This window comes from Gopherus flavomarginatus, chromosome 7 (genome assembly GCF_025201925.1).
Source record: "Gopherus flavomarginatus isolate rGopFla2 chromosome 7, rGopFla2.mat.asm, whole genome shotgun sequence".
In the NCBI taxonomy this organism is placed as follows: Eukaryota; Metazoa; Chordata; order Testudines; family Testudinidae; genus Gopherus; species Gopherus flavomarginatus.
This window is the reverse complement of record NC_066623.1, coordinates 83,214,157-83,234,212: the sequence shown is the minus strand read 5'-3', so window position 1 is coordinate 83,234,212 and position 20,056 is coordinate 83,214,157. Positions and strand designations below refer to the sequence as shown.

At 41.6% G+C, this 20,056-nt stretch overlaps 1 protein-coding gene across 3 annotated transcripts in view; it reads right to left on the bottom strand.

Moving 5' to 3' along the window:
• GLMN (glomulin, FKBP associated protein) overlaps positions 1-20,056 on the bottom strand; it is a 39,927-nt gene that overhangs the window by 1,411 nt on the left and 18,460 nt on the right. For all 3 annotated transcript variants that reach the window (XM_050962167.1, XM_050962169.1, XM_050962166.1), the window contains exons 11-18: positions 19,498-19,587; positions 17,470-17,511; positions 17,284-17,357; positions 16,857-16,941; positions 14,378-14,487; positions 10,168-10,231; positions 1,740-1,863; positions 27-109 (exon numbers count right to left, since the gene is read on the bottom strand). In XM_050962167.1, coding sequence (XP_050818124.1) covers positions 27-109; positions 1,740-1,863; positions 10,168-10,231; positions 14,378-14,487; positions 16,857-16,941; positions 17,284-17,357; positions 17,470-17,511; positions 19,498-19,587 — 672 coding nt within the window. The remainder of the gene's footprint in view (positions 1-26; positions 110-1,739; positions 1,864-10,167; positions 10,232-14,377; positions 14,488-16,856; positions 16,942-17,283; positions 17,358-17,469; positions 17,512-19,497; positions 19,588-20,056) is intronic.

The window sequence follows — 20,056 nt, the reverse complement described above, 5'->3', positions numbered from 1 at the left end:
AACTTTGGGAAAAGGTATGAACTCACCTGAAGCTGCATTTCAGTGGTCATGTTAGGCATCTTTTCCCCACCAACTGTTACAGAACAAACTGCTTTAGAATTGTGAGATTCTGCAAAATAAAACAACATATTATAGAGCAGCAGGGTGTTCCAACTAATTTTTAAATTAACATCTTCATTCTATTAGTTAGAAATTCTAAATTGTTAAATGTGTGTATCTAGTGATTGGTCAAGAGCTAAGAATGGAGGATGCTGAATTGTAACAGAACGTTGACCTGAGGTGGCTCCTATAGCTTTAGTTTTCCATATTGCAGGTCACCACATTACTAAGCTATTGGGCTGTCCTTTATAGTAAGTGTTGCATATGAACTATTACTATAGGAGTTTCAAAAGATAAATCTCGTACTATAGTAAAATAGCAAGAGGTCTATTATATTGCAGTACAAGACAATTTTAAGAAGATGCAAGTCACATAAAATGGAAAAATGCAAGAGTTCCCACAGCACAATCCTGTCATGCATTTTTTATACAACAAACTTTCTTTGAATAATGGATAGTTACACATGTAAAAAGATGGCAGGAAAAGGTCCGATGCCATGATTTAATTTATCTACTACTTAGATATTAATTTTATTGTTTAAGTAAAGGCTGTTAGCTTCTGCATATTTAATCCATCACCCTTTCTTGGTTTGTATTGCTTCTGAAGGCTGGAAGGGCAGTTCTGGAAACTGAGGAAAATAGTATCTCTTTTTAAACTTAGTACTTGTAACTAACCAGAACAATGAAGTCTTACTTACAGTATCCTGGTAATGGTTTAGTTTTACTATACCATTGATATTATGGGTGAGATCTTCACCTCCACTCTGGCCTCTTCATACTAGCTGAAAGGGTCAGAGAGGCAAAAAGGTGCTCTCAAAAGCCTCAGATTCAGCTTGCTGTAGGAACTAAGGAAGACAATCACAGGCTGCCTTCAGAGGAACCTCTCATGAGCCCTCCTCTAGAGGGCATACTGGGGTGAGATCATAGCACTAGTGAGATTCTGGGCAGCATTGCACGCCAGGGGCAGCCAGGGCTGTCTAAATTGCATGAGAGGCCATGGAGCAGCGCAAGCTCAGAAGTGTGCATAGGGGGCTCAAAACCACATTGGGTCCCACTTCTATTGGGTCTCTGAGAGGCCCAGCACAGAATCTTACCCTGTGTGTCAAATATAACAAAAATGTAAAATGTAATATTTCAGAACTTAAGATTATATCTAGTAGTTCACATACCTGCTCTACCGCTCAAAAATACTTTAAAGCATGAACACTAAGTCAGAAGTAGCAGTGCAGAGCAATTTTTGAATGTCCACATGACATCACTCATGTTGAAACAATCTCAAAATCACATGTATTTTTCTATTAGCTTCTAGAAGGCTTACATGTATGTGCACTTGGAAGTAAACAGACCCTGAATAATGGCTACTTTTAACAGGTAAATAGTCCATATTGGATGAAAAACTGAAGGAAGCCTAGTAATGAAAACAAAGCCCACAGATTTGGCTTCTGACCCCTATAACATTATGAAAGTAGTTCCTAATGGCAAATATGGTATCTACAAGGTTGTTGTGTGGTCATTTCAAACCCAGCATATTTCAAATAATTCTATCTAAAATTCAACCTACATAGTGTTCACGAACACTCATTTTTCTCACAGAATTTCCACATCTAAAAGACACAAATGATAGTAATGGAGACAACCAACCTCGTCTATTTTCCTTTTTACTCTTTATTTCTGCTTCATAATGTGCTTTTGACATATTAAGTCCTGTGTGCAAAGGACTTAAGAAATTTTGCTCAATCTTGCTAAGTTCAGTCCATATACCAGTCTGTTCAAATTGGAAAAGAAAAAATGTTAGAAACCAGTTTTTAACTAAGCATTATAACACAGTTTCTGTCCTAACTATTTTTACAACACAAACTGCTGGTCCAGGAAGGAAAAGGATTTACTCATCCCATTGTGCTGACCTGCATATTTAAGCTGTTGAATCCCCCTAACTTCCTTTGCCTTCCTATACCAGCATTTATGTTCCTTATAAACCAGAGGTGAAATTATTCTCAAAACTAGGCCATTAGCACTGCAATACTAAGACAGAATTACATCATATGTTACCAGGGGTGAAAGTAACTTACAGGACTTACCGGTACTGCTGGTCCTGAGGGCGGATGGCCTCATCGGAAGAGGCATGGCCTCAATCGGAAGAGGCGGGGCCTCTCAAGATTTAAAGGCTCTGGTGCTCCGGCTGTGGCTAGGAGCCCCAGGGCCTTTAAATCAACCCGGAGCTCCCAGCTGCAGAGGTGGTTGGGAGCCTCCAGGGCTCCGGGTCAAATTAAAGGGCCCGGGGCTCCAGCCACTGCAGGGAGCTCTGAGCCTTTTAAATCCGGCCCCAGCCCAGCCGCTGGAGCTGTGGGTGGGATTTAAAGGGCTCTGGGCTGCCTGCAGCTGTGGGAGCTCTGAGCCCTTTAAATCCCGGCCCCAGCCTGGCTGCCCGAGCTGCCGGCGGGATTCAAAGGGCTCTGGGCTCCCCGCTATGGCGGGGAGCCCAGACCCCTTTAAACCCCCGCCACGGAAGCCGGTGCGGTCCAGCATGGTGTACTTGCTCTTGCTGGTATGCCGTACCAGACCGTACTAGCTTACTTTCACCTCTGTATGCTACATTCTGTTATGAAAGAAAATGTAGTCAACCTAAGTAAACAAGTACTGAAGTCTGTAGAAAACTTCAGATAAACTGAGACTTTTACTGGAAATAATACAATCAGCACAGTATTCCTTGTTTTACTTTTGCTATTTCTGTATTGTTAATTGCACTATCAAAATTTCAAGAGAAAACTGAAGGCTTAAATTGCTGGATAAGAGGAAGGTTGAGCTTTTGGCATGTAGCTTGAGGATTATAGCACATGGGGAGGGTGCATATTCTTTCATTCCCTCTTGCAGGCTAAATTGGAAGTGACTTGATATTTTTGTGGGGGGTGAAGGTGGCTTAGGGCTTGTCTACACTACCTGCCGGATCGGCGGGCAGTGATCGATCCAGTAGGGTCGATTTATCGCATCTAGTATAGACACAATAAATCGACCACTGAGCGCTCCCTCGTTGACTCCAGTACTCCGCCAGACAAGGAGGGCAAGTGGAGTTGACGAAAAGAGCATCAGCTGTCAATTTAGTGCAGTGAAGACACCGCAATAAGTAGATCAAAGTACATCGACTTCAGCTATGCTATTCATGTAGCTAAAGTTATGTATCTTAGATTGACCCCGAGCGGTACTGTAGACAAGCCCTTGGACTCCTATTTCCCAATCCTAGCTTCCCTGCTAGTAATTCCAACAATAGATAAGCACTATACTTGTAGGTTTCTGCTAAAATGATCAGCAATGAAATAATTAATTTGCTATTTAAATCATACCTAGATTATAGAATCAACAACCTATTAATCTGATTGGGGTAGTTCAACCTCTCTTATCCTCAGGCGCGGCTCTAGGCACCACCAAAGCATGCACCTGCTTGGGTCAGCCCACTGGCAGGGGCAGCATGGGAGCTGAAAACCAGCAGGGGGCTCTGGGAGCTGTAGTTCCTTGGTTAGCTCCCTGCCTATAGTGCCAGCCCTGGAGCAGGGAAAGAACTACATTTCCCATCATTCCCTTGGCCACTACCAACTGGAAAGGAAGGAGGGGGACCTCATGCGGCAGCGTGCTGTGAGTGCAGAGTGGTAGGGAGACTATATTTTAACATTCAAAAAACAGGACACTCCAGGGGGACGGAAACCCCACCCTGCAACCATCCACTCCCTCCAACTTCCCCCCACAGAAACCCCAACCCATCCAACTCCCTGTCCCCTGATCACCCCCTCCCGGGACCCTTGCCCCTAACTGCCCCCCAGGACTCCACCCCCTATCTAAGCACCGCTGGTCTTTGTCCCAATTGCCCCTCCTGGGACCCTGCCCCTAACTTCCCCTTGGGACCCCAACCCCTATCTAAGCCTCCCTTTCCTTGTCCCCAACTGCCCCCTCCTGAGACCCCCCCAACTCCTCCCCAGGACCCCACCCCCACCTGTCCCCTGACAAACCCCTGGGACTCCCATGCCTATCCACCCGCTACCTGTCCTCTGACTGCCCCCCTGAACCTCTGACCCATCTAACCCCCACTTCTCCCTGCCCGACTGCTCCCCCGAACCTTCACCCTATCCAACCCCTCCTGCTCCCTGTCCCTTGACTGCCCCCCCCAAGAATCCCCTACCTCTTCTCCAACCCCCCAGCCCCCTTACCGTGCCACTCAGACCAGCGCAGAGCCCACAGCCCCCCCTCCACACACACACCCAGCACCTGCCTTCTAGCTTTGAACACCTCAAAATTCAGGAGTGCTCAAGCTCAGTTTGGGCAGCTGTTAGTTCATTTCTCTCAAATCAAATATACTGATCCACTGTAACTTGCTGTAAAAAAAGTAGGATAAAATTGAGCAAGAAATGCTTCCCAGTGCAGTCCCATTAGGACTGCAATTGCTATTTTCAACAGCCATTGCCTTTTTTTGTTTGTTTAAAAGGAAGACAGTGATACTGCACTGGCAAATTCCCCATAGAAAGAAAGAGTGGAACAAAAGAATAAAGGCACCTCAACTTTTCCTCATTTATGGAGGACAGTCTTATAATATGCATCCAGATATCCTCCAATCACACAAGCTGAAAATTATTCCACTTTACTGCAGCTCTGTAACCATATGGGAACCAATGTTGTCTGTGTTCTGTGCACATCCAAAATACCTGCTGAATGACCCGCCCCGGGAGCGAGTTACCAGTGACCCAAGGCTGCGGCGGAAGGAGGGTGCAGGTGTGCGGGGAGAGAGCCCAGGGTTGGGACGGCAGGAGGTGTGTGTGGGGGGCACTGGTGGAGGGAAAAGGGAGAGCCCAGGGCTGGGGCAGCAGTGGGGTGGGGGGGAAAGGGGGAAGCCCAGCGCTGGGGTGGTAGGGGGTATGGGTGTGGGGGGAGAGCCCAGGGTTGGGATGGGGAGCAGCCAAAAATTTTTTTGCTTGGGGCGGCAAAAAACCTAGAGCCGGCCCCGCTTATCCTGACTGCTTCAGGTGGTCTCTCTGCAAATTCAGGTAGACAACATTTCTTGTTAACATTTGGAAGGTTATCTTTGTTGGAAATAATTTACTTAAGGGTTGGAAACTCCCTTTCCCTCCCCCACATTTTTAAAGCAAAAGCTTAGATTCTGTGGCAAATTTCATGTACCTGGGCATGGGGCCTTGTTTATATTGCATCTAGTATGCGGTGCTTTATGGACAAGCAATTAGACATGGGACCTGCCCCAAAGACTTACATTCTAAGTTCTATCCCAATGGATCTGGCTACCTGTATGTGTAAAAGTCTGATCTGCTCACTTTTTCCTATTTTTACTCCTGTTGCCACTGCAGAAGCAACACAGCTAAGAAAATATGCTGTATACTAATCTAATTCAAACACGAACAGAATTATTAGCTAAGTACCCACTACAAAGCCAGATTCCGCCATAAGCTAACACCTGTGAAACTCTGCTTTGTGGCTGCACTGATTATGCTGGATATTGTACAAAAAATCCCTGTCCCGAAGGTTTGCAATCTAAAGACAAACAGCTGAAGGGTAGACGATAGGGATACAATTAGGGTGACCAAATGTCCCGATTTTATAGGGACAGTCCCAATTTTTGGGTCTTTTTCTTATATAGGCTCCTATTACCCCGTGTTCCGTCCCGATTTTTCACATTTGCTGTCTGGTCACCCTAGATACAACTTACTGTACTAGCAAATGAACATGGTGACGAATTGGGACAGCTCTGTTAGTAATATGTATTGTAAATAGTTCGATTGTTGGTGTTTTTTTTAAGGTAGCTAAGGGCATAATTTGACTTGCAGAATCTATTCCTGATGATGCATGAGCCAGAAAAACAAATCTGTTTGGTTATGAAATCCAGGTGGCATATCAAAATCAACTGGTAGGAAAAAAAAGTTTTTACGGTAAACTTAGCTAATTGGATGCTGAAGTCATTGAGAAAAACATGAAAGAATACAATTGGAGCTGGTCAAGACTTTTCTTTCAAAGCCCTCTTTTGATAGAACTTGCTTTTTGACTACACAATTTTTTACAAGGTGTCTACTTGCCATAGAAAATTGACTTTGCTTCAAAAAAATGAATTCACAAAAACTGAAAAATTTTGATAAAGAAATGCTGCCACAATACCTCATGGGAATTGTAGTTCAGATTCCTCATGTCCCCATTCTTTTCTATGGGATGGGTTCCCCAGCAGGACTACATCTCCAATGAAACACCATGATTAAGTTCTAACTGCACACAAAATCTGCCTCACTTACACCTATGTAACTCCAAATTCTGTAACGATAGCAGAATTTGAATATAATAGCATGTAACTGAAAGCCAAATATGGTCTCAAGAATGGTGGTGATACAGGACCCACAAACTACAGAACTGTAATGTTCTCAAAGTTCCCTTCCCCAACCACATTAAAGTGATAAATATTTACAAACTTCAGATTAAAATTGTTTGCCTATGAATAGTATACACTAGGGGTACTGGTATGTAGATTTTGGTGAAACCACTAATGCATGAATAGTGAAACCAATGGAATTTCTTAAAAGGTCACTGGGAAGAGCTCAGACCAGTGCCCACTCATGCCAGAGTCCCCATGTCTCAACTGAACACTAACAAATACATATCTGGAATCAGTCTGGCTCACTTGTGGGCTAGAATTGTTAAAATAGGTATTAGAATTATAAGAATGTGTTTAGACCTTATTGAATGCTTGTGGGTTGTTGCATGCATTAATTTCACTTATAATATCTGTATCCCATACTGTCAGGTAATGTTTGAGTGGCTGTACTGTAAGCCTCAGTGACTGTGCAAATCACCAGACAGGAGAGAGACGTTAATTAGTGTGAAGGGCTAATCATCAAGAGACGGCATTACGTCCTTCCCAACAGGCAAGGTCAATCAACACCAGACAAACTATTGTGGCATGTTAAAGAGGACTAAAGATGTTTGTTGTTCTGCTCTCCCCCTCACCAGTCTGCCGTGAAGATGATTCATGCTAGTGGATTCCTCCCATCAGTTAAGTGGGATAAAAATTCCTAACAAGAAGGAGCTGATTATCTCTATGCTGCTTGAATTGGGGGGGGCAAAGTGTTTCTAGGTACAAGCGAAAGATCCCCAGCTGCTTAGCCTGGGTTAGCCCTAAAGTACATACAAAATTTGCTGATTACAGAAGCTTGTATTACCTTTTGAAACTTAATATTGTAACTCATTTGTGTATATGTTTACCTGTTTTAACCTTGTAAATAACTCTCTGGTTTCTTCTTCCTATTTTATAAATCTTCATATAGTTTAGCTACAAGTGTTGTCCTTGGTGTGAGATCTAAGCTGCAATTGATGTCGGGTAAGTAACTGGTCCTTTGGAGTAACCTGAATATTTCTGTGATTCTTGATGTAAGGGGCCATCTATCACAAAAGTAGGCTCACCTGGGTGGCGAGACAGATCAGAGTAACAGAGGGCAATATCTCTGACTCCACGTTAAGGCTATTATTATGCCTGAGTAGTTTACACTTGGCAATTTGTAGATGAAATCTAAGCATAGAACTGAAACTAATTTGGGGTTTGTGCCTTGGTTCCTTACAGACTGCCTGAGGCTGGCAATAATATTCTTGAATCACTACAGGCAGCATCACAGTCATGCCCCTTCAATGGAACTAATTTAGAATCTGCAAGGTGACCAATGAACTTTCCCCAACTTTAGGTTCCTATATAAAGAGCATTGGGAAACAAGGAAAACTTGTTTGAAGGGAAGGTGTATTTATATTAGGCATAGTTTTTAAAATAAAGCCTTTACTATGAGACCTGGTTGATGATAAAAGCTGTTGAACTGTATGAATTGCAGGAATGTTGGTGTCTAATGACCTGGGGAAAAGAGTCAGTAGGATTTGCCTTTGTTATGGGGATAAGTGGCCTTTTCAGTACTGGAGTGCAGTAGGAAAATTCCAATGGCTCTTCAGTCTTCAATACTGTAGCTAAACTGTGCAGGCTATGGAACTTAAAGAAATCATAGTTCAGCTGCTCAGAAATGCAACCTGATGTTAAGCCAGTTGTGAAATTTAAATATAAATTGCTTCCTTGGCTATCTAAGAACATTTGTCCATCTAGATGGGAGTGATTGCATATAAAACAAATCAATCAGTCATAAAACATTACACTGAAAAGCTGCTACAGCAGTTGAATGATAAACATGGTCCGGGTTGCTCTGAAATAGCACAGCCAATAACAAATATTGGTGACTGCTTCACATGCGAGAAAGAAAAATAAATAAAGTTGCTGATAAAGTTGAACAGTTCATCACATTTCTAACATTGTAAAATCTTGCTTTAAAATGAAGTTGAGTAAAAACTTCTACCACTTGTATAAAATTATAAACAGCCAGAATCCAGCATATAGAGAGGTGTATTTCTGCCTTTCAGGCTATTGGCTAGGAGCTGTTAGAGCTTAAAGAGAACATATACAAAAAAATTGTTTGACAATTCCAACCGACACCCTACGTTATTAACACTGAAATGGTTAAAAAATACTTCACCATTTATGCTGTTTATTTTTTTCCCATTTCAGTTAGGACAGTACAATAGGTTCACTTGTTTATAGTAGCAATTTATGGATTATTAGCATTCAAATATTAAAGCATGAAAGAAATGGGGGAAAATTGATTCCCTGCTTATACATATTTAAGACATAGTGTTCTGTCTGAAATTGCAGTGTAAGGTAGTTTAGTAAATGACCTTCATGCATGAAACATTGTAGGCTATATCTGGTAAAACAATGAAGTAGCCAGCCAGAAAAAGGTACAGGGTATGCAAAAAAGATATGTCAATATAATAGCTAAGGTATGGATTAAACACAGACTATAGTTGTTAGAAAAACTGATGTGGAAACCCTGCCCACAGCCAGAGCAGCAGAGCTATCTGCAAAATCAGAATGGCGTACAATCTTAAGCGTGTTGCCCTTAGGAGGAAAGAATGTACTGTTTTTTCCCCTCTCAGAGAGAACAGAATTTATCCTAAGAATGTAGTTTAATAAAACACATTTGCCAGGAGCAATTACAGCACTATGATCTAGTCCTATTTCCCTCCCAACCCCTTTTTTCCAAAATATCATCTGCTTTGTTTGAAAATCTTCGTCTTGACATGAGCAGTTGGAATTTCACAGCATGGTATATTATGCAAAATATATTAACATTGCTGCAGGGTCTCGGTGAACTCAGAAATTACCAGGAAGCTATTTCATATTGTTTTAGTTGGGGGATTCGGAAACTCGAGGAGAATGAATAACTCTTTCACTACAAGTGTTTGGTTTTTTTAATATATATCTATTGTTTAAGATGTTCTGATTTTTGCTAATTTGGGACAGGTATAACAATCCTTATGTTACTTCAATAATGCAGATCTTACTGAGAAGCACTGATTTGGCTTGAATATCCAGTGGAGTTATTGACATTGACCAAAAATGCAGTTTCAGAAGGGGCTGGAAATACAGGAATTTTTTTTTTACATGTTTAAAAACAAAAGCTATTCAATGCAGAGTTGTCAAAATGCTTAGGGAGACACCCTGACACTAAAATAAATTCTCTTCCTGCATACTATGCCACTTAAAGCTAAATGATATAGAGGTTTCCTTGAATAATGAAGTAATTCTAAAACTTCAAAGGTTTGTAGAGAGATCCCATCTAAAAAGCTTTACAATGCTTAGCGGAAGTTAGCCCTTCCTAGGTATCCATATACAAGTAAAAGTGTATTTACTCTTTTGGGAATACTAGATACAGACTTTATTCTATGGTGATACCATCTGGAATTACAGGTGCGGACCTGGATTTCTGGTGGCGGTAAAACAACACTAGAATAAACTTGCTGAAAAAAACAGTTAGTGAGAAAGCATTTAATTTTCACCAGTATAAACTTCAAAATTCTCTGAACACCATTAACAAAAACATTCTCACTGGATATTAAATAAAGACAATTTTTTTTGCAGCAGCAGCAGCTAACTTTGTCATGAACTTGCACAGCTATTGTTTTTAAACTGAAAAGATAGCTTTTTAAATCAATCATCACTTACTTGATTGTTGTATTCGTTATCCTTAATGACTAAATATCTCAATAGATTTAGTGAGGCCATAATCCTATGAATTAGAAATGTACAATTCATCACTTAGAGTGCAGATTTACATTAATTTTGACAATAATGTAATTTGTTTAAGAACCACACATCCTAAAAAAACACCAAATGGTATAAAACACAGCAGCCCATCTGTTTAGTAATACAGGTCAACCTAGTGCATCTCTCTGCATTGGCTTCCCATTGACTAGAATCTAATTCAAAGGCTCTGTGTTGATATTCAAAGCTCTCCATGGGATGGCCCAATGAACCCTCCCCACAAGAAGGGCATAAGCAAAAGAAAAAGGAAGCACTATCCTTCTCCTCCTTCCAACTCCCCTAAGAGGCTTGAACACTCTTGAAGCAAGCAGTTTTTTCCCCAAATTCCCCTGGAACTGAACATCTCAGTACTGGCTACCTTGACTCCCCTCGAGTTCAGATTCCAGTAACACCTTCAAGGCCTGAAAGGGGATCTGCTGTTGAGGCTACTGGCAATCATTCTGCATGCTGTTCTACTGCTTGATTACCTATACCGATTTCTCTAGTCACAATCCAGAATCACCTTGGGGTACCTTTGACCCCTTCAGAGATGAATCTGGAAGATGCCCTGCTTAAATCTTGAAACTCCGTCAGCTTCCCTCACCTCAGACCCACAAATTATGAAAGGATCTCATAGGGGGTCTTCTTCAGCAGTCCATGTGGCCCTATGTACAGGACTCCATGAAAGCTCTGCAGGAGGCTGAGATATCAGCTCTGGCCCAGACCTCAGTACCAGTATCCGTTCCAACATGGGTACCCTCCCTCACCACTCATACCCTCATAGGCATCTATTCCTCATCTGGTGACAACACAAGCCTTCCTTGCCAGCAATGATACCAGCACTGCAAAGACCTGCCTCTAGCTGAGAAATGGGATGAGACTCCTTCAGAGGACCCATAGAGTCCCCTTTGGAGAACTTCTCTAGCTCTTCACCTTCCCAGGAAGAACAACATGAACGCAGACTTGATCAGCAAAAGATTTCTGGATCAACACAAGTGCTGCTTAAAACCAGTGGGGCCAAGCCCAAGTATTTCACAGATGGAGACAACCAGAATAGACCACTGTGTGTCAAACAAAACACCAAATGCCAAGTACACACAAAGACAAAAGTCCTCTTAGATGTGTTCCTACTATATGTCTCCCTCCAATTCCCCTCATACCAAGCGTTATAAAGATCGGATTGGACAAAGCCAACATCCTATTAATAGCCTCAATGTGACCTCATCATCACTGGCAGCCACATCTTCTGCAGCTGGCCAGAGAACCACTGTACTTGCTGCCTTGGCTTCCAAACCTCCTATCTCAATGGTAAGGAAGGATTCTGCATTCCAACCCAGAGACATTCCACTTACAGCCTGGAGGATAATCTGCTGACTAATATGAGGGTTTACACCATTCTCTTACAATCCACGAAGGGCTCCACCCTGCTATAAACGAAACTGGAAACTGTTTTCTATCTGGGACACTAGTAAATAAGTGACTCCATCCTGAGCTTGGGCCCATGCAATCCTAGAGTACTTTATAAACTTTAAGTCTCAGGACTTAGGCTTAGCCTCCCTAAAGGTCCACATGGCAGCAATATCTGCCAATCACAATTACGTTAAGGAGAATCTTATCTTCCATACTAAGGTCTCCAGATTTCTTAAGGGCATAGTAAATAAATTCTCCCAATTAGGGAGCCCCTGCCTTTATGGGACCTAAATCTTGACTGAACAAAGCTGACAGGCCCTCATTATGAGCTTCTTAGGCAAGTCCCTCTCACACACTTAGTGATTAAAACAGCCTAATAGCAATTACATCTGCTAGGAGGGTGAGTGAGCTTTGAACAGTCCACCTTATACTCTGGTCCACAAGGACAAAAAGTCACCATGAAGCCCTACACCAGCTTCATGCTTAAGGTGGTCTCAGATTTCCACCTTTCTCAATGTATTTCCTTCCCCATGTTCTTCCCCAGACCTCATTCCTACCCTTGGGAAGCCCACCTAGATGTAAAACGGGCACTCAGTTTTTACCTGGAAAAGACCAAACTCTTTAGAAAACCCATTAAATTATCTGCAAAATAAAGAAAGAGATGCCAAGGAGAACCCACTACGGAACAGATACTCACATACAGTTGTTACATCCCACCTAGGAAACCCCCAGGTTTAAAGACCCATTCTGCAAGAGCCACCACAGCATCAGTAGCATGCCTTAGGCAGATTCCTCTGGTAGAGATAAGCAAAGCAGCAACTTGGAGTTCTCCTTCAACTGAACATCATCCTCTGATAGCCAGTTGGGAAAGCCGTGCTCCAGTCCATATTTAGCTAAGAACTCCATGTCACCCTCCACCTGCTGGAGCACTCCTTATTAGTTTACCACAAATGGGAAAACACTGAGACTCTCTCGAAGAAAAAGAGGTTACTTTTGTTCTTCAAGAACTATCTCTGTGCACTCACACTACCTGCCCAACTTCCTCTCTGCCTCAGATTTCTATATAATGTCTGTGGTTAGGGAGAAGAAATTGAGACTGCTGTGGGATGATGCACTTCCTTATATAAAGTAGGCAATGACATCACTCTCACATGAACTCTCTTGTGTTGAAGGAGCATCATTCAAGGTAGTTCTGCAGCTTGATGCCAGAGCACCACATCTCACAAAAGGGCTGGCACAGAGCTGACACCTGAAGAACAACAGTTACTAGTAAGTAACCTCTTATTGTTCATTTCAACTTAATACAGTCACGATATTTTCTACAGCAATGCTGCACTCCACTGAAAGGGAAGTGCCATAATAGGAGACTGGCCCTTTAAAGAAGGAAGAGGCCAGTACACCTGACTAGTCAGCTGACTCCAATTAGGCTTAAAAGAGGGTGCCCAGGCCCTATGGGGGAGGTCCCTGAAGGAACAGTCAAGGAAGAGCTGCGTGAGGGGAAACTGAAAGAGTCAGAAGGGGCAGTGAGAGCTGCCTAAGCACAGAAGAAAGACAGGAGCAGCAGAGAGTTGTTCGAGGGAAAGAGCTCAAGGAGAGCAGTAACCATGAGCTGCCGGTGATGAGTTCTCAGGAAAACTGTTGAGGATTGGCTAGAACTGGGGAACCCTGCTGAGTTGCAAGAAGGCTTGTGCAGTGGCCCTTAGGAAGATGGGAAAGACCAGCATGGTTAGTGAAAGCTGGGATCAGAAACAAGGGAGGGACGGTTCCTTGAGCAGGACAGGGGTTGGACTCACAGGCCGGGAGGCCTGAGGTGTGTAACACTGCAAGGAGACCTTGGCAGAAGAGTCAAGTGGAGGGCTGCTGGTGGAGCCCAAGAACAAAAGATTGTTCCTCGAGGGAGGTTCATCTGAACAGGGGTAGGATTCACAAGGCAGGAGGCCTGGTAGAGTAAAGCACTTCAGGGAGCCCTCTTGCAGGAGACCTGATTTGGGGGATACTGGAAAAGACTTGAGAGTTCCAATCTGTTTTATATTTGATCTAAAAGAGTGTGTTTTGGTGCTTGGGGAATCAGCTTATATTACAAAGGCTGGTGCATGTCTACTTTCCTGTGAAGAAGTGGCAAACAAAGTAATGAACTTACACTGGCCAAGCTTTTCACTCACAGGTACACAGGCCTGTAGAGCGGGGACCTGGAACAGGGGTTAAAGAAACTGAGGCAGAGTAGTTAATGACTCTCAGGTGACTAGGGAAGGGTGACCTTTAAAGGGGATTGAAGTGCTGCTGCATTGTAACCTTGTTTTACTTTGGGATTTTGAGAAGAAATGTTTTACTATCAAGGTGTCTCTGACTTTTTATATCAACAAAAGGGTTTGAATTTGTCACTAAAAGAGAAAATATTCCTTTGCATGGATGGATTCCAAGGTGAAATTGAGGCAGACGTGCATGTCATGCCATGGCCTGCCATAGGAGGGCACCCCAAGCAGGGGGCACCCTATCACAGGGAAGAACTAGTTTATTTAACTAATAATTTCCATTTCTTGTTCTAGAATTCTGAGACAAACTGATAGTCTCCTCTTAGATTAAGTGCAACTAAGCAAGTGACTGCTGCATACTTTGTCATTAAAAAAAAATATGGGAAATCTTCAAAAATACACACACACACACACACACACACGCACAGAGAGAGAGATTTAGATTTACTCTAGTTCTGATTACATCTCACCTATCTGAGTTTTGGAGAAGATCTGTTTCAGCCCCTTCAGGAAGCAAGAGCACTAAATCTAGAAGTGAAACCAGCTGGGGTCCTGTAAACCACTTACTGCCATTTGCTTTCTGAAAAGCAACAGAGAAAAAGAGAAAAAGTTTAAATTCACACTTGGCGTAATCATCTAGTATAACAATATGACTACTGGGCAGTGTCTGAAAATGAGAAAATCAATTTATGGAAAAAGATGTATACAGATTACCAGAAAATGATCAAAATATACTAATCTTCTTAGAGAGCGGAAATGTCTGATCTTCTCTCCCCAACTCACCCTCTCCAAGCTATCCATTCTATTCTTATCTGAACCATAAGACTCTCTTCCCAGCCCCACCTAACCGCACCATTCTTTGAGTCTGTTAATATGATCTTTAAATCAATTGGCTCAGTCACTGTTGAGCAATGTCAGGCACTCTCTCCAGGACCTGGTTCAAGTATGCCACTATTGCAGAACTTATAGCTCCTAACAAATTAGGTGGAGGACTAGGACCAGGAATCAAACCCGTATCTCCTACATAACTGCGACCGCACTAGGCCAGACCCAGAAACTCTTTGCATTAATGTCTTTTTGCTTTTAATTTAATGTTACAACAGAGATTTTAAATACATAAACCAGGAAATTCAAAGTTATGATTCCTATGAAAGTAACTAGACCCCCTTGCACAAAGCATTTTATCTTCTTATATTTAATACAAATTTTACTGTGTGTAATGTGGCAGCCTTACAGGTGGGTGTGGGAATTATGGCTTTGAATATTTTTTTTTTGAGCAGTGACTTTAACTCATAATATTGAATTAAGCTGAATTTAATACCCTTATTTGGATTTTTTTTAAAGAAAAAAAAGGGAGGGAGGAAGTGTGCCAATGAGTTTGGCTATGCATAGTCAAACCACACTTAAATTTAAATGTTATGCACCAGAAGCGTAACAGTAGTAATTACAGGTACTGGGGCCCCAACAGAGGCCACCAGACCTTCTAGAATTCCTCATGCCCTCTTAAGGTAGGTGAGTAATGCAAGGGTGGGAATAGTTGATGGGAGGGTTCTTTCAGTACTTATATGTCTTATATGCCAAATCCAAGTACTTCACAACATTAATGATCATTTTCTCCCAACACCTGGGTGACGTTCGAAAGTATCATCACCATTTTACAGATGGGAAACAGAGGCATAGAGAGCAAAACAAAGGTAGGTTCCTAAACCTATATTTAGACACAAAGCTAATAGTGGCCTATCTCAGAAATATCAAGCACCAACAAATCCCACTGAAGTAAATGGGAACAGCAGGTTGTCCGCACCTTTGAAAAATCAGGGCAATTTTAGTTTAGGTACCTTCATGGGAAAACTTTGGCCTAAGCAACTTGCACAAGACACCACAAGAAGTCTGTGGTAGAGTCAGGAACTGAACCCAGATCTCCAGAGCCCAGTCCAGTACCTCAACCAAAAGAGTATCTTTTCTCTGTCCTTTGGATAAAGAACTATGTGATGATATCCCAATATGAGTAAGGAAAATAACATACTTTTGAGACTAAGCATGAGAAACTGCTACACAAAAGGTAATTTTAGGAGAATTCATTGAAAATAGCTTGGAATGAAACAGTCATCTCAATCATATATTATCTTGCTACTGCTGTGACGCTATAATGAAGTGTCCTGTCACAGCATGTGTGTAGGACAGAGAGAAGTGATTAATTATTCTGGTGGACATTAACACCACACACAAGTAAAATTAGAAGGATATCTACCAACGAAGCCTCAATTCAGGAAGGCATCCTGAGTCTGGATAACAATGTCAATGGGATGTAAGCACGTACAGAAGTGTTTTCCTAAATCAGAGCCAGAAGAGTGATCTTTAGAAAGCTGGGTGTGCATAACTATCATTGCAGTGGTAGCACCACCTGCTAAGATTGCCTCAAACCTCCCATTATCAGACCTTGTTTTCAAATACTTATATAACTTTGCCATGCTTTAACTATTTGGGCTAAAATTGTTCCAGGCTGGGTATCTACCTCAAGCTATTTCTTTTTTTAATTTCAACTGAAGCAGTTCAGCAGATTCCAAGAAGGTAGCTAGGGAAAAATATGTTTTGCTCATGTTAAAAAAAAAAAAAATCTCTTCTTTGAAAAATTCTAGTGCACTCCTGTTTTGGAGCAGCCGCTACAGAGAAAGTCAGATTTCACCCCTATAAATAAAATAGGATGTAGCTGTGTAATTATAGACTGTATCATAATGCATAACCCTAAGGAGGACAAATTAAGGTTGCACAGGCAACTTTAATTCTTGCATTTCTTAACTTTAAATATGCAAGGTCAAGCACTCAAATCTCCTTTTAACACAGTATTTTCACATGTAATATATAAATAATGTGCAGCCTAAACTATATGAATTCTTTAAAAATGGTATTGAAAGCGCTTTTTAAAGTAGGAACTTACAATATTCTCACCTTTAATGATAAATCAATCTGATTTTTGATATTCTGAATAACATAGCCTTCTACGCCAGCATGGTTGCTTGTCTTCAATAAACACCTTTAAAGTAAAATAGAGAAAGACAGTATCTCCTAGATATTGCATTACATTTCACTAAAAAATCTAGATGAAATTCTGGCCTTATAGAAATAAATGGGAGTTTTGCCACTGACTTCAGGGGGCCCAGAATTTCATCCCTAATCTTGGGAGTTCACAAAAGGGCTGGCTTCAATGTCTTGTTTTTTAGTAACATGAAAACTAAAATCAATTGCCATCATCATGAAATTAACATGGTAGCTCCTATGTGAGGTCCTATGCAGTTACCATGATTTCTGACTGAGTTACTAGGCAATTTAAATTGCATCAAGACCTGTTTTTCTGCATTTTAGGTAGGATGCATACCTGAACAAAATGTATTTTCCCTCTGCATCAAATTTGTCTATATACAACTGCAATATCTTCAAACTCTTCTTTCGCTAAAAGAAAAAGATTCTGTGAAGATATTTGCATTTAATTAAAATAAAACAAATTTAGCACTTTAGTTAGTTTAGTTACAAATGTAACCCCTGAAATGATGAAATTACGTACCAAATGCTCTATCGGACAAAGGGTCATCACTCTCACCAAACCCTGCAGTTGGAAAAAAGTACATAAAGTTTGGTTGCTCCCCTAGAAGACTGTTCCAGAACTTCACTCCTGATGGTTAGAAACCTTCGTCTAATTACAAGCCTAAACTTGTTGATGGCCAGTTTATATCCATTTGTTCTTGTGTCCACATTCTTAGTTGATGTTGGTAAGGAGTAGAATCAGACAGAGCTTTATAATGGGAATGGACTGATATATAGTATTGATCTATACAAAACTATATAAAGATCACTAAATTTACCATGGACACTAAAATAGAGCAAGTGGTCAAGACTTGATGGATGAACTATTCTGAAAATATTCTTGATAGATTAGGCTTAGAAGCAGAGTATGAAATTTAAAAAGTATAAGGTGATGCATTTGCAAAGAAACAACACTGAAACTAGGAATAATTTAAATATCATTGAATTAACTGCTGTGGTAGGTGGAAAAAGCACGCATGTATAAATAGACCTTATGCTGAAATTCTCAGTCCAGTGTGCAACAAAATGTGAAGGAGGACAACAGAATATTGTTGTTTTCTATCAACACAAATATAACCTCTAATATTGTGTGCTCTCACTTTGGTTAGACTAAATATGGTGTAATTTTAGTTATATTTTAACATGTATTTGTAAAATATGATGTAGGTAAAAATGCAACCAATGGGACTTAGGTTCTTATTTATGAGAAGAGTGACAATTGAGATTGTTTCACAAGGGAGAAGACTTAAGAAACGGTAATGTTGTATTTAAACTAGCCATGGATCATTTTAATTTAAGAATGACATATTTGAAATTGAGTGGATATATTGAACTATGGGTCTCTGGTTTAACACTGAAGGGAATACACATATATTTAGAGGGTAGCAAACTAGAGGAATGGCTTTCTTGCACTCCTCTGGCATGAAGTTGTTTTTTAAATTTAAAAAAACTTCAAGTTAAATGTTTAAAAAGCTTCACTATATAGTAAGGCATCAAACAATTCCAGACACAAGGGTACCTGTCTTGCTTCCAATACTTCACAAACTTATAGCAAATTAAAATGCAGAAATCTGAATTCATCACCAAAATTTTATATATAAAAATGGCACTGCACATTTGCATTAACAATGTTCACCCTTCTAGTTGGGACGAGACTTTGACTAAGCTAGGAGCAGAGGAGACCCCTTTTGTTGGGAGTGTGAAGGGGAGAGAACAGATGAGGCAGTGTTTCATATGCCCCCTTTTTCCCCACTTTTGCGGGTGAAAGTTGTTGCGTAACTCTTCTTTTCCCTTCCTCTTCCCCAGCCTACTTCCTCATGCTGCATAATGTGTGTAGGGGAGGGGAAGGAGACAGGGACACAAGAGTCACATGTTGCACCTGAATCCAATCTCTGGGGCTCATCCTGCCCACCACTATTGCCACTGGATGGCGATGGGATATGGGGATGCTGTTCGGTGGTGGAAAAAAGGGGGTGATAAAGTTTGCTTCCCAGGTGGGTAACCATTGCAGACTCCCTGTTCCAGTTAACAATTCTTAATAGATGACACTGTATGGTTTCAAAAACAATTAAGTTTCTGAGTGAGGCAATCCTTTTATTCTCTAAGTTCTTCTCTCTCAAATCACCTAGGGCAGTGTTTCTCAAAGGCGGTCCATCGCTTGTTCAAGGAAAGCCCCTGGCAGTCCGGGCCAGTTTGTTTACCTGCCGTGTCCACATGTTCGACCGATCGCGGCTCCCACTGGCCATGGTTCATCACTCCAGGCCACTGGGGGCTGTGGGAAGTGGCGTGGGCTGAGGGATGTGCTGGTCACCCTTCCCACAGCCCGCGGACAGTGGGAGCCGCGATCGGCCGAACCTGCAGATGCGGCAGGTAAACAAACCGGCTCAGACCAGCAGGGGCTTTTCCTGAACAAACGGCGGACCAGCTTTGAGAAGCACTGACCTAGGGAACAGCTAGACATGACATGGCAATTTAAATAAAAATACTTGTTTACATTGCATCCTAGTACCTGAGGTGCTGTAATGAAGCCTCTGAATTCCAAATACTGATGGTGAAGGCTATTATCACCTATTCTCAATAAACAGTTTTCAAGCAGGTCCTATAAGCAATAAAAAATAATTTTAAAGGCAATGTAACTTTGCACAGTACTTTAATCCAAGGTCCTCAAACGACTTCACAAACTAAGGCCACAATCCTGTAAACGTTTATGCATGTATTTAAAATTTACTCATATGCTAAAGTTAAACAAATATGTAACATGCTTTCAGGACTGAGTTACTACAGAGAATTTTTTCTTGGGTGCTGGCTGGTAAGTCTTGCCCACATGCTCAGGGTTTAACTGATTACCATATTTGGGGTCAGGAAGGAATTTTCCTACATGGCAGATTGGCAGGGGCCCTGGAGGTTTTTCGCCTTCCTCTGCAGCATGGGGCACGGGTCACTTGCTGGAGGATTCTCTGCACCTTGAGGTCTTTAAACCACGATTTGAGGACTTTAATAATTCAGACATAGGTTAGGGGTTTGTTACAGGAGTGGGTGGGTAAGATTCTGTAGCCTGCATTGTGCAG